The sequence below is a fragment of the Ailuropoda melanoleuca genome, chromosome 13, assembly GCF_002007445.2.
Source record: "Ailuropoda melanoleuca isolate Jingjing chromosome 13, ASM200744v2, whole genome shotgun sequence".
Taxonomy (NCBI): Eukaryota; Metazoa; Chordata; class Mammalia; order Carnivora; family Ursidae; genus Ailuropoda; species Ailuropoda melanoleuca.
The window spans coordinates 28,442,056-28,462,039 of record NC_048230.1 but is presented as its reverse complement, the minus strand read 5'-3'; the positions used below and the strand labels follow the sequence as shown (position 1 = coordinate 28,462,039).

Below are 19,984 nucleotides of genomic sequence, written 5' to 3'. Positions count from 1 at the left end.
CCAGTGCCCGCCGCGCCCCCGGCCCGCGTCCCCCGCCCGCCTGCCTGCCTCCCCTCCTCCGGCTAGAGCAGGGCCAACTTTTCCCTTTCGCTGGCCCCGGCCGCGGTGGGACCTCGAACTCAGACCTTAGCCCCCGGCGGGCCCCAGTCCCCGCTCGCTGTCGGAGTTAGCGCAGCGAGCTCCGTCTGGCTTCCCCGCCTCCGGCCTGGATCGCCCCGTCTGGTGTCCCACTCTCGGTCCTCTTCGCCGCCGCCCTTCCCACCCTGACCTGTCCAAGACCTCATCCTACCCACTCCGCCCGGCCTCGGACCCCGGCCCCGAGCTGCCAGACTCTGCACACGTTTCGGACCCTGGCCCCATCCGCGCCGCGCTCCCGGTCCCTGCCGGTCCAGGCGTCCCTCTCGCGCTCCGATGCCCTCTCTGGATCCTCACTTCGCGCCCTGTCTGCTCGTAACCTAGTCTCATCCAGCCACCGTCCTCGCCTCGGGCTCTCTCTCCGCCCTCTGCCTTCCCCCTGCGGAACCGAGACCCTGCGGGCTGGGTGACTGGGCGGGGTGGGTGACTGGGCGGGGTGGGTTGTTGCCCCGGCAGGGGGCGGGGATCGCGCGGATACCAGGGGAATGCGGACCTGCGGATCGTGGGGAGTGTCGGCTGGAGATGCAGGAGGGAAGCTTCCCCTAGGGAAGCCCAGCCAAATCTCGGACCTGGCGTCGGGTGAATTCTGGGGAGAATGACCAAGAGTGAGAAGGCAGGAGGGGTACATGATTGAAAAAGGAGGATCAGAGTTGGGGAGACACCAGGGGAGAGAGCGGGCGGGAGTGGAGAGTGAATGCAGCGCAAGTCCAGGGCGATTGTCCCTCCTTGTGTGACCTTCCCTCCTCTGACCTAGGGACTTGGGTGGGAGGTGGCGTCGTGGGTGCCAAGGCACTCACGTGACCTCCACCCAACACTTGCTCCAAATACGTACAGGCTGTTACTTTAATCTTGTCATTTTTTGTGATCTTCACTCCAAATCGGGGCGGGGGGCGGGGGTTACAGTCTGACTAAAGCAAAGGCAAGAAAACACACAAGCCAGTGACCTGCCAGAGACTGTTCTTAAGGACCTGCCAGGGAGGGGAGTAAGGATCTGAGAAGTCCCCGCACAGGCTGAACTAAGGGCTGTGGGCTAATTTCCGGGTCATGACCCTGGTTAAAAACGTGCCTTGGCTGTGAGCAGTGGCCTCTCCTGAAATATAAGGGGGTGGGGTGGGGCGGGGTAAGCGGGTCGGCCTAGACCCTAGCTCTAAGCTTAGCTTGCTGGTGACCTGGGAAGACCAGTCTCTGGGCCTCAGTGACCCTTTTGTACAAAAAGGGGCTGCACTTGATAGAACTGAGCCTCTATTTCCCCATGGAGAGCAGTGCACAAACATGTTTGTCTGACAATGATTTCAGGCTTGAAGGCACTGCTGTTGCCTCGGCAGGCAGGATATAATGACTAGAGCACAGACTTTGGGTGCAATCCCCAAACCAGCTACTTGCTAGCCCTTGCTCTTGGCCAAGTCACTTAACCTCTCTGTGTCTCAGTTTCTCATCTGTAAAATGAGGATAATAGTGCCTATTTCATACGAACACTGTATGAGTTAGTACATGGAAAGCACTTGGATGGTACCTAGCACATAGTAAATGCTCGACTAATATCAGTAACTGTTACTAGTGAGGAGAAAAGGCAGAGTACCTTCGTATCCCTGCCCTGATGGGTTTCTGAGCTGGAACGGAGAGCGCGAGGACCAAAGTACCCGCATCCTCTTGGACATCAGCTCATTTCCACAATTCTTTGTTTGGGTTTTGGGGTTGGGGATGGGGCGAGGGCCAGATGGGGTGAGGAGAGAGGGGCTCCAGGAGGCCTGGACCACCCTGGCTGGTGTGGTGGGAGGGGAAAGGAGTTTGTGGCAGTGCACAGGAATAGAATTTGAGGTGTATGAGCAGGGGGGCAGCCTTGGAAATCAGAGTGTGGGGATGGTTGATTAGGCCTGGGTTAGGGCTGAGAGGGCTCATGTGAGTATTACAGCCACCTCTTCCAGGTCATGAACCCAACTAAGCAAAGCTGACAAAATAGACACCAGCCACCCCCACCTCCCCAGTCTGGGGAGCTGGATGAATACTTGGAGAATAAGCTAAAACTGGGGCCTTGGACTGTTATGTGTTTAGTCTCAGAGAAAGGACAGGATTCAGCCTGAGTTCTCACTGAGGAAGCCCTGTCATGACTCAGTCAGACCAGATTCTCCAGCTTTCCATCAGAACTTGCTCTCTGGAAAGAATCTGATATCAGTTATCCACACTATAGTGAGAATGGGAGGCAACGTGTTCCTCCTTTCTCTGGGTCATTCGCACTTAAAGTCTCATTTCCAATTATAAGATGAACTGTTTGGGCATTTGATAAAAGAAAATTCAAACATCAGGAGAGCAGGTGAGGCCAGTCTTCTTGAGGTCTTTGAAATCACAGAATCATAGACTTAAGATTTGGACATGCCCCAGAAGCATCTCTGGTCCAGCCCCCTGTTTCAAGCAGGTCATGCACGATTATTCCCATTTTTCAAATGAAGCGGCCACCGTCCCCAAACCACAGGAAGCCAGCAACTGCTTCTGGAGCTTCTGTACGAGCCCAGAGCTGAATTCTGGTGATGCTGGTAATGACCTAATTTAGTATTGCAGTTTACAGATCACTTTCTCGTACAGCCTCTCTCTCTCATCTGATCCCCAGAGCCATTCTTGAGGTCTATAGAATGGTGCAAATAGTTCCCCAAGGGAAACCAGGGATCAGAAAAGTTCAGCGATTCACCCTATGTCACACAGCAAATCAGTGGAAGAGGCAGGACAGAACCCAGGTTCTGCGCCCTGTCTGGGCTCTTCACCTCCAGGGAACAGTGTGCAGAGCGCATACTGTGTCACCATGCAGGGGAGCAGCAGCTACAAGGAGCTGCAGAGGGTAAGAGGGTGTAGGGCGGCCCCCTCCCCCGCTTGGTCACCTGGTCAGGTCACTTGCCTCCAATCTCTATACCACCTGGAGGTCCTAAGTTTCCCTAATTCTAATGGGCTGGTCCTGGCCTAAAAGTCTAGGATTGCTCAAGAGCTCATGTTTTGGCTAGGATGGCTTGGGAATTCTGCAAATATTAACTGGTGTGGTGTTTTATAAATGAACAATGCACTGTATTATGTGACAAGCAGAGCCCACGACAGGCCTCGTCACCCAATCCAGTCTTTAAGTCATCCCAATGGCTTCATAACTCCAAGTCGTTCCTGTGGATACAACCTTGTAAATCCTGATTGACTTCGGAGGGGCTTTTACAATGTGTGACCTCCTCACTTGTTAGGTTTCTTTCCTCTCTACAGAGGGTCCAGAGAAGTTTATGAAAGTACAGGCTTCGGAGTCAGCTAGACCCGAATTTGAATCCTGGCCTTTTGTCTTGCTAGCTGTGTGGCTTTGGGCAAATGACTTTTTTTTTTTTTAAAGATTTTATTTATTTATTCGACAGAGATAGAGACAGCCAGCGAGAGAGGGAACACAAGCAGCGGGAGTGGGAGAGGAAGAAGCAGGCTCATAGCGGAGGAGCCTGATGTGGGGCTCGATCCTGTAACGCCGGGATCACATCCTGAGCCGAAGGCAGATGCTTAACCGCTGTGCCACCCAGGCGCCCCTGGGCAAATGTCTTAACCTTGCTGAGCTTTAGGTGATGATAATACCTATCTTAAAGGCTGATGCGAGGCTTCATTGAGAGGATGGATGAAAGGGCCTGTTTTCCCTAATCAACATTACACACAGTAAAATGCATGCATTCTGGGGGCACAGTTGGGGTTTTAACAAATGCATACCCTATGTAAACTCCCCCGCACTACTACATGGAACATTCCCATCAGCCCACAGGATCCCTGTGCTCCTTTGCCATCCGCCCTCACCCACCAGCCCCAGATCATCACTTCTCTGCTTTCTGTCCTTCTAGATCAGTTTGGCCCATGGCAGGAGTTCACACTGTAGAAGTCCTCACTGGTATATGGCCTTTTGTGTCTGAAGTGTTTTGCTCACAATAATGTTTTTGAGGTTCATCCATGTTGTTACATATATCAGTAGCACATTCCTTTTTACTGCTGAATAGTATTCCACTGTATGGACGTACCACCGTCTGTTTCTTCATTTGCCAGTTGATAGACATTTGGATTGTTTCCAGTTTGGGGCTATTCTGAATAACGTTGCTATAACCATTTGTGTACATATACATATGTGCACATATGTTTTTATGCCTCTTGAATAAATCCCTAGGACCTGATTGTTGGATCAAATGGTATGCCTCTGTGTAACTTCATAAGAAACGGCCAGATAGCATTCCAAAGTGATTGTACCATTTTATGCAGTAATCTATGAGAGTTCCAATTACTCTCTACTCTTGTCAGCGACTGGCGGTCGTAATTTCAGCCGTTTTAGTGGATAAGTATTGATATCTCATTGTGGTCTTAATTTGCATTATCACGCTGATGAATGGTGTGTTGAACATCTTTTTTAAAGATTTATTTATTTTTTTGAGAGACAGAGGAAGAGAGAGCATGATTGGAAGGGGCAAAGGGAGAGAGAATCACGAGCAGACTGGGTGCTGAGCATCGAGCGTGACGCGGGGCTCCATCCAGCTCACGACCCTGAGATCAGGACCTGAGCCAAAACCAGGAGTTGGACCCTTACCTGACTTTACCACCCAGGAGCCCCATGTGTTGCAGATTTTTGTGTGTGCATGGTAGTCATCTGAATATCATGTTTCACTGGGTTATCATCTTCTTATTGAGTTGTAAGTGTTCTTTCTATATTTTGGATCCAGGTCCTTTGTCAGAAAGTATTGGCAATATTTCATCCCTAGCTTTGGCTTGCCTTTTAATTTTCTTGTTGGAATCTTATGAAGAACAGGAGTTTTTAATTTTGATGAAGTATGATTTACAACTTTTTGCAACGTTTATGCTTTTTTGGTGTCCTACCCAAGAAATCTCTGTCTACTTAAATGTTGTAAAGATTTCCTCTTATGTTTTCTTCCAGAAGTTTTATAGTTTTAGCTTTTGCACTTAGGTCTATTTGTTCCTTTTTTTTTTTTTTAGATTTTTTTTATTTTTATTTATTTATTTGACAGAGATAGAGACAGCCAGCAGAGAGGGAACACAGGGGGAGTGGGAGAGGAAGAAGCAAGCCCACAGCAGAGGAGCCTGATGTGGGGCTCGATCCCATAATGCCGGGATCACGCCCTGAGCCGAAGGCAGACGCTTAACCGCTGTGCCACCCAGGCGCCCCTCTATTTGTTCCTTTCGAGTTAATTTATGTGAATCGTGTAAGGTCAGGGTCAAAGTTTATTGTTGTCCATGTGGACATCCACTTGTTCCTGCACCATTTGCTGAAAAGGTGGTCCTTTCTCTGTAGTCATTTTTGTTGCAATGAATTGATTCAATATATGAGATTCTATTTCTGGACTCTTTATTCTGTTCCATTTACTTTTATGTTTTTCCTTTTGCCAATACCAGATAGTCTTGATTATGGTAGCTGTATGGTAAGCCTTGAAACCAAGTACTGTAAGTTGCCTCTCTCTTTTTTTTTTTTTCAAAATTGTTTTGGGGTGCCTGGGTGGCTTAGTCAATTAAGTGTCTGACTCTTGATTTTAGCTCAGGTCATGATCTCAGGGTCCTGGGATCAAGCCCTGCATTGGGTTCCATGCTTAGCAGGGAGCCTGCTCGAGGACTCTCTTCCCTCCCCCCCACCCCGCCTCTGCCCCTCCCCTCTCTCTCTCTGTCTCTCTCTCAAATAAATAAATCTTTTTTAAAAGTTGTTTTGGCTATTCTAGGTCCTTTATATTTCCACATAACTTTTAGAATCAATTTTTCGATATCTGTAGGAAAGCCTGCTGGGATTTTGCTTGGGATTGCGTTGAAACTCTAAGTTAATTTATAGAAGATTGACATTTCAACAATGTTGAATCTACTGATTTATAAACAGGCATATCTCTTTATTTAGGGCTTTTAAAATTTCTTTCAGCAATGTTTTGTAATTTTCAGCATGCAGGTCGTGCGTGTATTTAAAAACTTATTCCTAAGTGTTTTCTGTATTTGGATGGTATTGTTTTCACTGAAATACATTTTTAGAAATTGATTGGGTCCTGAGAAAAACAGGGTTGGAGGGAAGAAAGGGTAAAAGAAATTTTACTGCTCTGGGGTGGTGGATTGAAAGCCAAACATCACTGATATGAATCATTGTGTTTGGGGAAGGAATTTAGGCCGGCTTGTCCCTGGCTGAGCTGTAACCGCCACCCCCCCCCCCAGGAGGAGTTGGGCTCTGTAGTTGGGCTCAGGGTCAAATCAGCCTCCTTATGGATAATGATGGATTTTCTAAGGCTGAGGAGGGCAGGCAAGGCAGGGGGACTCCTGGGCTGGAATTCCCTAAGCAAGAGAGGTCCAGGTGCCTTTAGGATTATGTGCTCAGGTAGAAGTTGGGCTCGTGGGCCAGGTGCTGTGAGGGTGACCCCACCATGGCGTCAGCAGAAGCAGGGAGGGAGGCAGCCCGAGGCCTTGCTGCAGTGTGAGGAGCACAGACTTGGAGTCACACAGATTGAGTTCAAATCCTCCATCCAACCATTTATTAACTGTGACTCAGGGCAAGTCAGTTAACTGTTCTTTTTTTTTTTTTTTTTTTTTTTAAGATTTTATTTCTCTATTTGAGAGGGAGAGTCTGAGCAGGGGGGGGTAGCAGAGGGAGAAAGAGAAGCAGACTCCCCACTGAGCAGGGAGCCCATTGGGGGACTCGATCCCGGAACCCTGGGATCATGACCTGAGCTGAAGGCAGTGACTCGACCAACTGAGTCACCCAGGTGCCCCAAGTCAGTTAACTGCTCCAACCTCAGTGTTCTCATCTATTAAGTGGGCTGATCCTTAACCCGTAGGGTTGTTGTAATTAAATGAGTGCATATCAACGTGCTGAAATGCTATCCATAATATAAAGAGCTCAAGAAATCGAGTGATCTGGCCTTTGAGCCTCCCAAGTAAGAAGCACGTTTGGTGTCCTGTGTTCCTTCCTCTCTTCGTCTTTGCTCCCGTCATTGTATAATTCAGATCCTTTCCGTGCTCAGCATTTTATGTGCATGATGTCATTTATCCATTGTGACATCCCAGGAGGTAGGTGCTGGTAGAATTCTCTGCATATAGGTGAGTGGGGGGAAAAAAGCTCAGAGAGGCCAAGTGCCCTGCCCAAAGTCACACAGCTAGTGACTGGCAGCACTGAAATTTGAATTCTGGCCTGTCAGCATCCAGAGCCAACCTCATCATCCCTGCCTCCTGCTGCCTCTGCCTCCCCCTGGGCAGCTCTGACCCTTGAGCCCTCCCTTCTGTCACCCACACCCTTCACCGGGCGTCTGACCTAGGCGTCTCTTGCATTGCTTGTCTTAAACTCTTGCTTTGTTACCCATTTTTTTTTTCCCGTGCTTCTGTCTTCAATTCATGCATAGCTCTCTTTAGGCAAGGGTCTTGGGGCCCTGCTGTTGGCTGAGTCCCCCATAGCTGCCGGCGCTGTTTCATGGTCCACAGTGAATGTGCAGATGGGCAGCCCCTCCCCCTGGCTCTTCCTCTCCAGAATCTTCCCCTGCGCCACCGTATTTGCTCCCCCGTCTCCTTCGTACACTTGGCTGTCTTGAGTACACACTGCTTCGTCATGACCTGGCCTCTGTCAGCATAGGGAGTAGAAGCAAATCAGAGCAGAGACCTGGCCCTGTCAGACTCCAGAAGTCAGCCACCGCCAGCCTTTCATGGGAATCTAGTGGAACTGGAGGGTAGTACAGCTGCCTCAAGCCCAGAACCGAAGGGGGTGGGTGGAGACTCTCAAAGAGCAAGAATAGGCTTAAACCACCATGTTCAGAGTCCTGGAAATTCTTTTCTTTTTCTTTCTTTCTTTCTTTCTTTCTTTCTTTCTTTCTTTCTTTCTTCCTTCCTTCNCTTCCTTCCTTCCTTCCTTCCTTTTTTTTTAAGTAAGCTGTACACCCTGGCTTGGGGCTTGAACTCACAACCTGGAGATCAAGAGTCACATGCTCTACCCACTGAGCCAGCCAGATGCCCCCAGAGTCCTGGAAATTCTAAAGAGACTGGTTTTAGGGCAAGAACACAGAAGGTCTGCTTTCTAGATAGTTACCTTCCCTTTAAGGCCAGATCATGTCAGAATTCAAGAATTTTTGAGTTTTAGAAAGTAATGTAATGCCTATACCATGTCTAGGGCAGCACCCCATAATCATCTGATTATTTCGTGCAGGAAAATATCTACATGTTGGGATAAAGGCAGACCCTACATATTCTCATTTGGGTTCAGGTCAGGGCTTGCTGCCGTAGAATTCACCATAACTGCGTAAGAATCTTTCGCCGTCCGAGCTTTCTAAGCTGGAGTTGTGGATGAAGGTTTGTGAACCTGTGGTAAACTTTCAGCACGGGTCACTGCTAGAGTTTGTGCAAGTTGAGGTTTAAAGAAAGACTTTTGGGCCAAGTTCTTGTCAGATCCTCCCTGGGTACCAAAGGGAGGCTTCAGCTGCCCGACACGGCTTGTCCCCAGGAAGTGAGGTCCAGAGAGAACAGACCTGGCTCTCCCAGTCCCCAAAGGGGCTGAGCCGGCGGCCGGTGGAGTCGGGGTCTGACTGATCGAGACCAGGCGCCCCGAGATCTGGCACTGGAGAGAGCACCCGCCAGTGCGCAGGGTCTGAGGTACCCCCCCCGGAGGGCGTGGCCACAGGCAGGCTCCTCCAGAGCCACGCCCCTCAGAGCTGGCGGGCCGAGCTTGCGAAGTTGGGGATGTGGGGTGTTGGGTGGCCCCTGCAGCTTGGGAGTGAGACAGCAGGGAGGCCAGGGGTATGGGACCGGGCGTGGGGAGGCTGAGTGACAGCCCGGAGACTGGGGTTGGACCTCTGAGGGGTTTATGCAGCCAGCAGGTGTGAGGAGCACCTGCTTGGGATGGAGGCTCTGAGCCAGGGATGGGGGACCTCAGGGCATGAGAAACCACGACCTCTGCCAGAAGCATACAGGCTACTTGGAGAGTCTGTCTGTGGAACTCTGAAGAGGAAGTTCAACCATGCAGAACTAAGGATGTTATATCTGAAAAAGTGACAGAATGCAAAGAAAGAGGATGGTTAGAGACAGATGGGGCTGGCAAGTAGGGAGGGCTTCCTGGAGGAGGCAGATAAGCATCAGAGCATGCTAGAGCTGGACAGGGCCTCAGAATCACCATTCCCATTCCTTGCATTTTGAGTCAAGTGTTGAAACAGGCTGTGGCCATGAAAGAGTCCAGGGCATCCATGAGGACTTTTGGACTGGGACAGGCATCGCGGACAGGGGGTACAGCACAAAGGAAAGCAGGAAGCGGACTGAGGTAGCCATGGCAGGAGAACGGGGAAAAGACTGCCCGAGGGAGTGGACCCTCTGCTATAGCCCTGGCTCTGAATCCAGGACAGTCCAAGGTGGGAAGTTGTTCTGGACCTGCTCTGGGGGGACCCTGCTCTATTCCCAGGGGAGCCCCTTACAACTTGATCCCTTAGGGTGGTCCCGACCACTCACTCAGGTGTTCTCTAGGCACATTCAGGACGTGGCTCCTTCACCAGGTTGGGAGGCTCCTGCTGTCCTTGGAGCTGAGAGGACAGGTGTGGGGGTGTGGACCATGCCTGGGCACTGGAGGAGGACAAACGGAACGTGCAGCCTGGGACATCCCTGCCCAGAGCAGGTGCAGACAGTGGAACTACCCTCATCACACTGGGATCGCACACAGGGCGTTCCCCGGGGGCCTGGCTCTTCCCTGGCCCCCAGCTCTGCCCGAGCCTGCCTGCCCTTCCGTGGGCAAGAGAGCGACCACTCAAGACCCTGCCCAGCTGGGTAGCTGGTCAACTTACCGTGGTTCAATAATTTGGTTGAAGTTCCCCAGCCTAGAAGCCAGGGTTTCAAGGTTGGGGCAGAACCGGGTGGGTGTGTTGCCTGCCCTAGAAGAGACATCCTCAGTGACTACTTGCCTTTTCCTGCAGTCCCCACCCCGTGTCCCCTAAACTACTCCCTTGGGTCAGGGCTGGGCCTGTGAACCCACGAAGCTGGGGAAGCTTGTCTTAAGGCTTCTAAGCCCCCTTTTTCTCTACCCGCCCCCTGTCCTTGCTCTAGGCTTCCCCTTCCTTTTCAGTTTCTTCATGATCCTCGACCCTCTCTTGTGATCTTCCTTCTATCTATTAAAGTAGATTCTCAGGCACTAGCATTGTATCAGACTCTCACACTTTAGTATGAATAGGCAGGCCACTTCTCTAAGCTTTATTTCTGATTTTTAGCCAAAAAGAAACTGAGTTTTAGACCAGGAAAAAGTAGTCTTTTAAACAAAGCCTACTTCTCTCCCTTTAGCTGCCCAGGGCCCAGAGGAGTCTTGACCAGATTGCCTTCCTTTAGCACCTTTCACACACATTGCCTTGTGTTCCTTTCATCCTAGACATTTGCTGTGGCGGTGGCTGATTTTGCTTCTCTGAAGTGTTGCGTTGAAACTGAAAGCAGAAGCTTCCAGGCTTGACAGCCGCAATCAGGAGACCCATCCTAGTCCTGCCACTAACTCAGTGGGTCACCTTGGACAATAAATATTACATGAATTCCCAGGGCACCAGACAGGTCAAAGCAGAGACCTGCACCCTTGGCAAACACCTTGCCCTCCTACCTGCCCCCAGAAGCCTCTGGAATGCCTACCAGGAGCCATCAGGGCAAACCCTCTGGACTGGTTGATCTCAAAGGGCTTCTCCAGCCTTACAGTATGGTGTGCATTTGGACCCAGCCAGGGAGCAGGAGGGTGGGGGAGATGCTCCTAATCTCAGGGCCTGTAGAGGGAAGGGAGGCCCCTGCACATGGGAACCTTCGGTGGCCACTGTGCCCCCTGATCCCTGCGTGCCAGGAATGAAGCCTTCCCTGCCTGAGCCTGAGTGGAGAGGGAGAGAGACAGGAAGGAGGAGGGGGAAGCATTTCCTCCGCAGATGTTGCACTGGCCAAGCTCAAAATACCCGAGATTGTTGAGATGCAGGGCACGCTTGCTGAGCCGGCGGCTTGCTGCCCACTTAGCTGCGCACACACGTCGCCCGATGCCGTCCTCAGCGGGCAGCCGGGTGTGCGGCTGCAGGACGGGAAGTGGAGCTGGTGGGGAGAGACAAAGCCCACAGCTGGGCGCCGCTCTCCGAGCCAGCGCCAGCGCGGAGCTGGGGTGGGGGACGAGGCTCTGGGGATGAGCTCTAGGCGGGGAGGCAGTGACCAGATTGGGTCCTCAAGCTGGGTTCATGGGGTTCCGAACTTAAGAGCTGGGGAGGAAAGGGAGGGTGGAGCCAGGAGGGGCTGAGGGAGCCCCGGCGTGAAGCTGACCCTCAACCAAGTCGTTGATATTTACCGTTAAGTGAATGGGTGAGTGAAGGGGGCTGGAGCTTGTAGGAGTAGAGGTGGGGGGGCGCCCAGGTGGCTCAGTCAGTTAAGTGTCTGCCTTCGGCTCTGGTCATGATCTCAGGGTCCTGGGATCAAGCCCTGCGTCAGCTTCCTTGCTCAGTGGGGAGCCTGCTTCCCCCTCTCCTCTCCCTCTGCCCTTCCCGCTGCTCGCTGCTCGTTCTCTCTCTCTCTCTCTCTCAAATAAATAAATAAATAAATAATCTCAGAAAAAAAAAAAAAACCGGCGTAGAGGTAGGATATGGCAACTGGCAACTTGGCCAGGCTGCTCATTAGGGACGTGGTCTTGGAGGGGCCATGACGTTGACACAGAGTCCGGGAGAGGAGAGGAGGCTGAGGATGGAGGGAACGATGTGCCGCTCAGCAGCATACACTCGGGGCCCCTCCACATGACAGAAAGAGGGCAGAGAAGCTTGGATTGGGTGGTGAGGGCACCCCCTCTCTACAGAAAGACTGTCGGAGCCAGATGCCCTCTCTCTCTGGGGCCAGGCACCGCCCTCAGCAGCTCTCCCTGCTGGGCAGAGATGGGGGGGTGGAGAGCACTGCGTGGGGGTGGGGCGTGTGGGTGGGTGTGGGTGGGGGTGTAGGGGGATTTAGTGAGGGCTGTGAGGTGGGCTGAGATGTTTGAGATGAAAGCACAAAGGGAACACTTACCATGCAAATGGCCCTGCAGCGGAAGCCTGTTATCAGGAGCATCTAATGGGGTTTTGCAGGGCCAAGGCCAATGCTCCAGGCAGGGCAAGGCTTTCCTGGTTCCCAAGCAGCTGCCCACAGTTGGCATGGTCCCTGGTGCCAGGCACAGCTCCTGGCCCCTCCAGCTAAGGGTCTAGACAGGCTGGCACTGCCTGGTGCCCTGGGAACCACCAGCCTTGTCCTACACCACCCACCCACTCCCTCACCCACATCCTGGGGCTGACCTCCTCTGGAACCATCAGACCCTCTCAAGCAGAAACAAGGGTGGGGGTGGGGGTGGAAGAACAGCGCCTGGGGCACCCCCAAGTGATGGGAAATGCACTACACCTGCCTGGGCTACCCCGACTAAAGTAGCCGGGAGTGCTCCCTGGGACCTTCCTCCTGCCTCCTTCCCACCCCCCAGGCCTCTTACTACAGGTAGGATGGGCCTGGCCAAGGTCTGGTTCTCACCCAGATGGAGGTATGAGTTCTGAGCCCTGAGCCGCTCCTGGGAGCTGGGCTGGTTCAAAGCTTTCTTCTGCTTCTTGGGGCCTTGCGAGAATCTGGAGTACTACTGAATCCTGCCAGGTTCCTTCTAGACTGTGAGCTCCTCAGGGGCAGGAGCATGTCTCCGCGGGCAGCATGGCGCCTGGCACATAGTGAGCGGTCTACAGTGACACTTATCTGGAGCTTGCTGTGTGTCAGGCCCTGTTCTAAGACCTTGCAAATGTTAACTCACTTAATCCTCCCCATAGCCCTGCGAGGGAGGTACTGTGGTGATCTGCATTTTATAGGTGAGCCCAGAGAGATGAAGTGCTTTGCCCAAGGTGACAGACACAACAAGGAAGAGGCGGAGGCGGGATTTAAACCCGGGCCATGTGGTCCCATCATACTCTCCCACTAGCCAATCTGTATCTGTTAGATGGCATGAATTCTGCAGGAGAGTGGACATTCCCAAGGTCACCCATGAGTGAGGGCAGACCCAGGACCAGACTACCCAGGCCAGAACAGCTTTGGGGGCCTGAGGTCCTTGGGTCCCCTATTCCAGCAGGTGGTGGGTGATTTTTCCAAGCTGAGCTCCATTTCCTCTCTGGGGCTTGGTGGTGACTGGGGTCCTCTTGAAGGTAAACAGAAGCAGCCTTCTGGGAACACTTTCTCCAAATCCTGGGAGAACCTTCTTTTCCTTCCTTCAGGATCATCCCAGATGGGGCCACGTTAGCCACAACTGTGGGTGGGGTGAGCATTGGGGAGTGAAAGGAGGCTAGGGCAAGAAGGGCCAGGAGAGGGCAGAGGAGATCTGGGGGTAGGGGTGTGTGTCCTCCTCTCCACCCTGGGAGGAGACAAGGTGGCCAAGGGACAGCTGGGGATGATCTGGAGTCAAAGCCAGGGACACCTTGTTGTGTAAGGGGGGGGGGCTTCTGGTCTTATTATTAAACTAAAGGCCTTGGGCTGAGGGCGCAGAGAGCAGAGAGTCACAGGCTGGAGGCAAAGAAGGGGAGAGAATGGAGCTGGGCACATGGGATTGTTGCTTTCTTAAGAAGAGGGGCTGGAAGCCAGCCTGGTGGAGTCTGACTGGAAGCAGAAATGGGGGAGACCAGCTGGGCCAAAGAAGATACAGCCTGTTGGGGGGTGGCGTGGTCCCAGGTGTCTCAGGAGCACTTGAGTCGGGCAGAAGCCTGAAGGAACGCTTGTCCCGCAGCCCAGAAGAGCAACTTGCAACCTCACAAACCACTCACCCTCCGCTCTGGAGCTCAGAACACCGGCTCCTCGTTTGGCTGATAGCATCTGACCTGACTCCATGGCAGTGTCTTCATTAGAACTCCAAATTTTGTCTGGATTAGTACGACTGATGAACCTCTCTCGATCTTTTCCAGGTGTACATCTTAGCGCCATGGGGCCCAACTAGCGTGGGGGCAATTAAGATTTTGCAGAGAGGCAGGGGTGGGTGGGGTTCTCAGGGCTGGGGTGCCAGGGAATGTGGTTTCTTCAAGGCGAGGGGATCATGCCTACAGACCCTGAAGTGGACAGGAACCTGCCATGCCCAGAATTCTTCTGAGGTCCAGGAAGGAGCCTTCCCTAGCAGATGCCACGGGATGGGCATGTAAGGAATGCTCACTAACACCATTTGAGGAAATAAGGTGTTTTCTAAAGTTGATGTTATGGCACTATTTCCTCAAAGGAAGTATGAACCCAACCACAACATAGGAAATAAAGAAAAGGGAAACTGGGTCCTGGATGATCTCGCAGCTGCCCTCCTAGGCCCTGAGGGGGCTCCTAAGGCAGTGCCAGGGGAGTCTTCTCTGAGAGCAGCCCTGGGCAGACCAGGGCCCAGTGTGGCCTGAGGCCTCTATGCGGTTGGCTGCCTTTCCTGACCATTAATCGCTACTAAGTGTCATTACTGCTAATAAAATTAACCGACTTTATACTGGACATTTTCTGGGGCCATCAATCACAGGGTCTATTACACGAAATTAAAAAAAAAAATAGGTGCCTATGGATGGGAGAGAGGGTGTTTGCTGAGCCTGGCTCACAGGTGCAGGCTGGGGCGTCCTTATCTTCCATAGCTGTCAGAAGGTCGTGTTCAGGGACAGCACCCTCGGTTAGACAACCGGGTCCAAACCCTAGCACTGCACGATAGATAGGAGTGTCGAAACAGGAACACAGCTGCCCACAGGAATATTCTGGGCCTGGGACTGAAAAGATCCTCAAATTCTCCCTCCCACTCTCATCTCTGCTTCTCTCCATGCGCTCGGTTCATTGTTTTGCTCTCTCTTTGGACCAGCTTCTTCTTTTTATCTCGTGAGTTACAGGCCCAATCACGCAAAGAAAGAAAGAGAGAAAAAGCAACGTAATTCAAATTCCACATTCCCAGAGAAAGGACTGATTGGCCCAGCGTGAGTCATGTGCTCTTCATTGGTCCAATCACAAGGCCAGAGCGGCAGGGTCATGTGGTGTAACACGGTCAGCCACATGGTAACCATGCAGATCAGAAGAAGCGGCGGGGAACAACTCAACAGGTGTTTGCAATTTAAAGGTGTTAGTAATAAGGACTCAAAGACTGATAGATGATCTAAATTATGTAACAGTAGAAGTAAGTATAAGGGGGCGCCTGGGTGGCTCAGTCGTTAAGCGTCTGCCTTCAGCTCAGGGCGTGATCCCGGCGTTCTGGGATGGAGCCCCACATCAGGCTCCTCCACTGGGAGCCTGCTTCTTCCTCTCCCACCCCCCCTGCCCATGTTGCCTCTCTCGCTGGCTGTCTCTCTCTCTCTGTCGAATAAATAAATAAATTCTTTAAAAAAAAAAAAAGAAGTATAAGATACAGCTATAATGACATAATAATAGCTATTGTTCTTAGAATGGTATCTGAGACAGGCCTTGAAGGATGGGCAGCCCCATTGGTCAAACTTCCCATCACTCCCTGCCTGTTCTCTCCTCTATCCATCAGCTGCTACGAGGGAGGTCCCAATTTCTGAAACGCAGGAACAGCGAGAACAGAGTTTTGCCCTCACACCAGCACCTGCTGTGGGGAGGAGAACATCTGAGGAACTAATTGGCGCCTGCTCCCTTTGCACCCTTCATACTGGAAGCCTGTCAGGGCGGGGCCTCCTCAGCCAGAGCTGACATCTGGACCTGCCAAGGGTCAAGCTCTAAGGGTTTCCTGCCAGGCTGCAGGGAGGGGTTTGGGTGTAGACCTGGTGGACCGGAAATTTACCCATTTGCCCCCAGATTAATGATTAACAGGTCCCTGCCCTCACCCCGTCTAGCAGGGGAGCCTAGGGCCAGGCTGGGCCAGGAGGAGCCTGATAGCATCTGTCTCTGCTCAGAGGTTTCGGAGATAGGCTCCACACTGGGTTGGCTGCATCTGATGGCTTTAGAATCTACGGGCACTTTCTGGGGGCACCTGGGGCCTGGCCAGAACCCACACTCTCCCTGGGGCAGTGTGGCATCCAGCCAGAAGTCCAGGCTGGGTCAGGCGGCTCCAAGCGGGAGAGCCGTGGCCTCGGCTCCATGGGGTGTGGGCCTCTCCCGGAATGGCGTATATTCTGCTCATGCTGAGGGTCCCAAGGGGACAGGATAGGAAAGAGGAGAATCATTTCAGAGAGCTTCTGGGGAAAGGGAAGGTGAGCTCTCACGGTAGTCCCTGCCTTGCTGTTCTGCTTTATGGCTCAGACCAGTTACTGCCTCTTCCTAAGACTTTGTTTTCTTGTCTGGACAAAGGGAAGATCTGCCCAGGTGAAAGAATAAAGCATCTTGCGAGAGGAAAGAATTTTGAGATACTCCAGCCAGCACAAAGGTGAACCAGCATGTCCCAGGCTCGGTGGTTGGTACTTTCCGTACAATCCTCCCAGCAGCCCTAGGAGGTGGAAAGGATCCCTCTTTGCACTTCCCCAGAGGAGAAAACCAAGGCTTCAAGGTGACAGGGCTAGGAAGTGGCAGCCTGACTTCAGAATCCTTGGACTTCAGATATAGTAGAACAGGAAGTCTGGAGCAGATGGCGTGATGGAAATTCATCCACCCATCTGTCAGTTCATCTGTCCATCCGTCCATCTGTCCTTCCTTCCTTCCTTCCTTCCTTCCTTCCTTCCTTCCTTCCTCCTCCTTTCCTTCCTTCCTCCCTCCCTCTATCCAGGTACTCCCAAAGCATCTCTTTGTAACAGTCACTGAGTGGCCAGAAGGTTGAAGATCTTGCTGGGAATTGTGGAGACACGTTAGTTGGGCACGGGGTTATCTGGGCAGCCATATAACCTGAGGGAGAGAGGGATATCAGGGAAATTGCCAAGTGTTTGCCCAGCACCTCCATCCGTCTGCCTGCCCCCTCTGAGGATCGTGGCTCTCCTCTCCAAGCAGCAGCCAATACTACACGCGGTAGTTCCCAAATGTCCCTGATCATAGATGCTGCCCAAGGTACATGGTAAATACAGGTCCCAGGCCGCGCTCCAGACCAGTAGGATCAGAATTGTGTGGATCCTGGGCATCTATATTTTTAATAAGCACCCAGACGGGTTTTATGATTGGTGGAGTTTGGAAAATAGAATGGGTAAGAAGAGCAGAGACGTTGGTATCTGGAGAACCTGGGCACGAGACCTCGTTCCAAGCACTTCGGTTTCCTATTCTGAAAATGGGCCCATGACCGCATGGGGCTGGCCCGCCTCCCAGCAGGGGATAAATGAAGCCCTTGCTTGTCCCCTGTCCTCCCTCCCCCTTCCCCCCATCAGAACTCCCAAGGGTCACTGTCTCCCTCTCTCGTTCTCTCTAGCCTGACCGGGCGGGAGGTCCTGACGCCCTTCCCAGGGCTGGGCACCGCCGCGGCCCCCGCACAGGATGGGGCCCACCTGAAACAGTGTGACTTGCTGAAGCTGTCCCGGCGGCAGAAGCAGCTGTGCCGGAGGGAGCCTGGCCTGGCCGAGACCCTGCAGGACGCTGCTCACCTCAGCCTGCTCGAGTGCCAGTTCCAGTTCCGCCACGAGCGCTGGAACTGCAGCCTGGAGGGGAGGACGGGCCTGCTCAAGAGAGGTAGGGAGAAGGGCGGGGGGAGGGCCAGGGGAGAAGCCAGCCTTCCTGCCCCCCTGGCCCCTGGGCCCAGGCTGTGCTGCCCTTGTGAACCTAGCATAGTCCCTGGGGGAAGAGTCCCGGGCGTTAATGAGGCCCAGCGTTTCCCTCGCACATACACACATATACACACACATACGCACATGCACAAAAATGCAAAACAAGGGGCAAGAACATAGAAGGATGAAAGGCAGGTCATAGTTGGCCAAATAACCTGAGATGGGCCAAATTCATGCGTTCCCTCATTCACCTGTAACTTTGTTCATCTCATCCATCGGTCTGTCATTCCCTCCTTCCCTTCCAGTTGCACCCTACCTTCTTCCCTCCTCCCTGCATCCCTCCACACCTCCACACACACCTCTAAGCATCTGGTGAGGCGAGCGGCGAGCGGCCACTGTGCTGGATGCTGGAGGCACAGAGCTGAACCACAGCCCCTCTGCCCCGGGAGAGTGTACAGCCTCAGGGGGAAATAGGTCTGTATGTAACAGTTACCAAGTAGCAAAAAGGCAGTGATGGTATATGGGAGGAGCCAGCCCCCTTCTAGGCCAGCTGCTCTCCACGGCTGGGGAGGGTCCGGGATCAGCTGATGGCACTCCCCCACAGTGTTACCAGCACCCAGCTACCATGGGGAGCAGGCGGAGCGGGCCGGGTTTGGGCCACGCCCCAGCGAGGGACAAGTTGTGATGGTGCTTGCAGCGGGTGGGATGATCGGTGGGGAGCAAGGCAAGCAGGAGACCCAGAGTCACTCTGTCACCGGGTCTGCTGCACGAGTACGTAGCAGAGAGTGGTCTTTAAGCGGCATCATGAAGCCCAGGACGCCCAAGGAGCATACTCCAGGGGATCAGGGGCCTCAGAAATGGGTTGGTCCAGTTTGCCCACGCATTGACTTGGGGTCAAGGTCAATGGTTTGGCCTCAGCTCTGCCCCTCACCATGTGCCCAGATCACTTCTCTTTGTAGCTTCAAGTCCTCATCTAGAGGCCGTAACCCCTGTCTGCCGCCCTGGGAATCTGGGCATATACTCCATAGTGAATTTGAAAGTTCCATCTAAATGGCAGCCCGCAGCCTGAGCCTAAGGGACAGGTGACAGGAGGCTGCCCCAAGTAGTGTCGTCAGGTCCACACGACCCTCGTCCGGCTCCACCGCGGGGCCCCCAGCATTTTCTTCTGCCCTCAGGGGGCAAAGGGCAGCCTCTGAGCCCACTCCCCTCCTCCCTCCCGGATCCCCCGGGTGCCTGGCCCAGGTTTCAAGGAGACGGCCTTCCTGTACGCAGTGTCCTCGGCCGCCCTCACCCACACTCTGGCCCGGGCCTGCAGCGCCGGCCGCATGGAGCGCTGCACCTGTGACGACTCCCCGGGCCTGGAGAGCCGGCAGGCCTGGCAGTGGGGTGTGTGCGGCGACAACCTCAAGTACAGCACCAAGTTCCTGAGCCACTTCCTGGGGCCCAAGCGAGGAAGCAAAGACCTGAGGGCCCGGGCGGATGCTCACAACACCCACGTGGGCATCAAGGTGAGCGCGCTCCCGGAGGCCCAGAGCCCTGCCCCCGCTGGGGTGCAACTGCAGGCAGCCAGTCTGCAGGAGGCCAGCATCTGCCATGCCCCTCAGCACACACGCAGCTGTCCCCGGGAGAGCCCCGTTCCTTCCACCCGCATGCCCTTACCAGGTGCCAGGAAGTAGGGGAGGGTCCTGGGCACCATCGCGGGCGAAGCAGCAGGTGGGGGCCAGGCTTGGGACTGGGCCCTGATGAGGCGGAAACGTGTTAGGAGAAGGGTCTCCAATCCCGGGACTGGGCTTCCTGGACGTCCTAGAAGCCAACGTAGTTTGAAAACTTGGATCGGGTCCAACACCCCCACTTCCTCCATTTTGCAGATGGAAAGACGGAGAAGGCCCAGAGAAGGGAAGGGGCTTAGCAGAGGCACACAGTAGAGGGAGGACCGGAGGGTAAAAAGTTTCTAGGTCTGTTGGGATGAGAGGCTGGGAGAGGCCAGGGTTCCGATTCTTTAGGAAACCGACTTCTGTGTCCTCACTGCTGACTCGGAGTAAACCAGGGCACCTGTGCACAGCTGTGCAAGGTCTCTACTCCTCAACTACTCTGGGCCAGGGGAAGGAGCTGGGGCTGAGATCTGGCCCACACTGCTCTCCCCAAGGTGGGCACCTCAGCCCAGTGGAAGGGTGGCCTTGAGCTAGTTTGCACAGGGTGGCACGTGGGTTAGCCTGGGTCCCATGTGCCCCCTTCCGCTGTCTCTCACCCATCCTGCTGCCACGTCCCTGTCAGGGTCCACGCTCTGGGGGTGG

At 53.5% G+C, this 19,984-nt stretch overlaps 1 protein-coding gene across 1 annotated transcript in view; it reads left to right on the top strand.

The window, feature by feature from the left end:
* WNT9B (Wnt family member 9B) overlaps window positions 1-19,984 on the top strand; it is a 33,977-nt gene that overhangs the window by 9,494 nt on the left and 4,499 nt on the right. Inside the window, exons 4-8 of the mRNA XM_034640703.1 lie at window positions 171-450; window positions 2,898-2,965; window positions 16,081-16,154; window positions 17,399-17,655; window positions 18,933-19,198. Coding sequence (XP_034496594.1) covers window positions 171-450; window positions 2,898-2,965; window positions 16,081-16,154; window positions 17,399-17,655; window positions 18,933-19,198 — 945 coding nt within the window. The remainder of the gene's footprint in view (window positions 1-170; window positions 451-2,897; window positions 2,966-16,080; window positions 16,155-17,398; window positions 17,656-18,932; window positions 19,199-19,984) is intronic.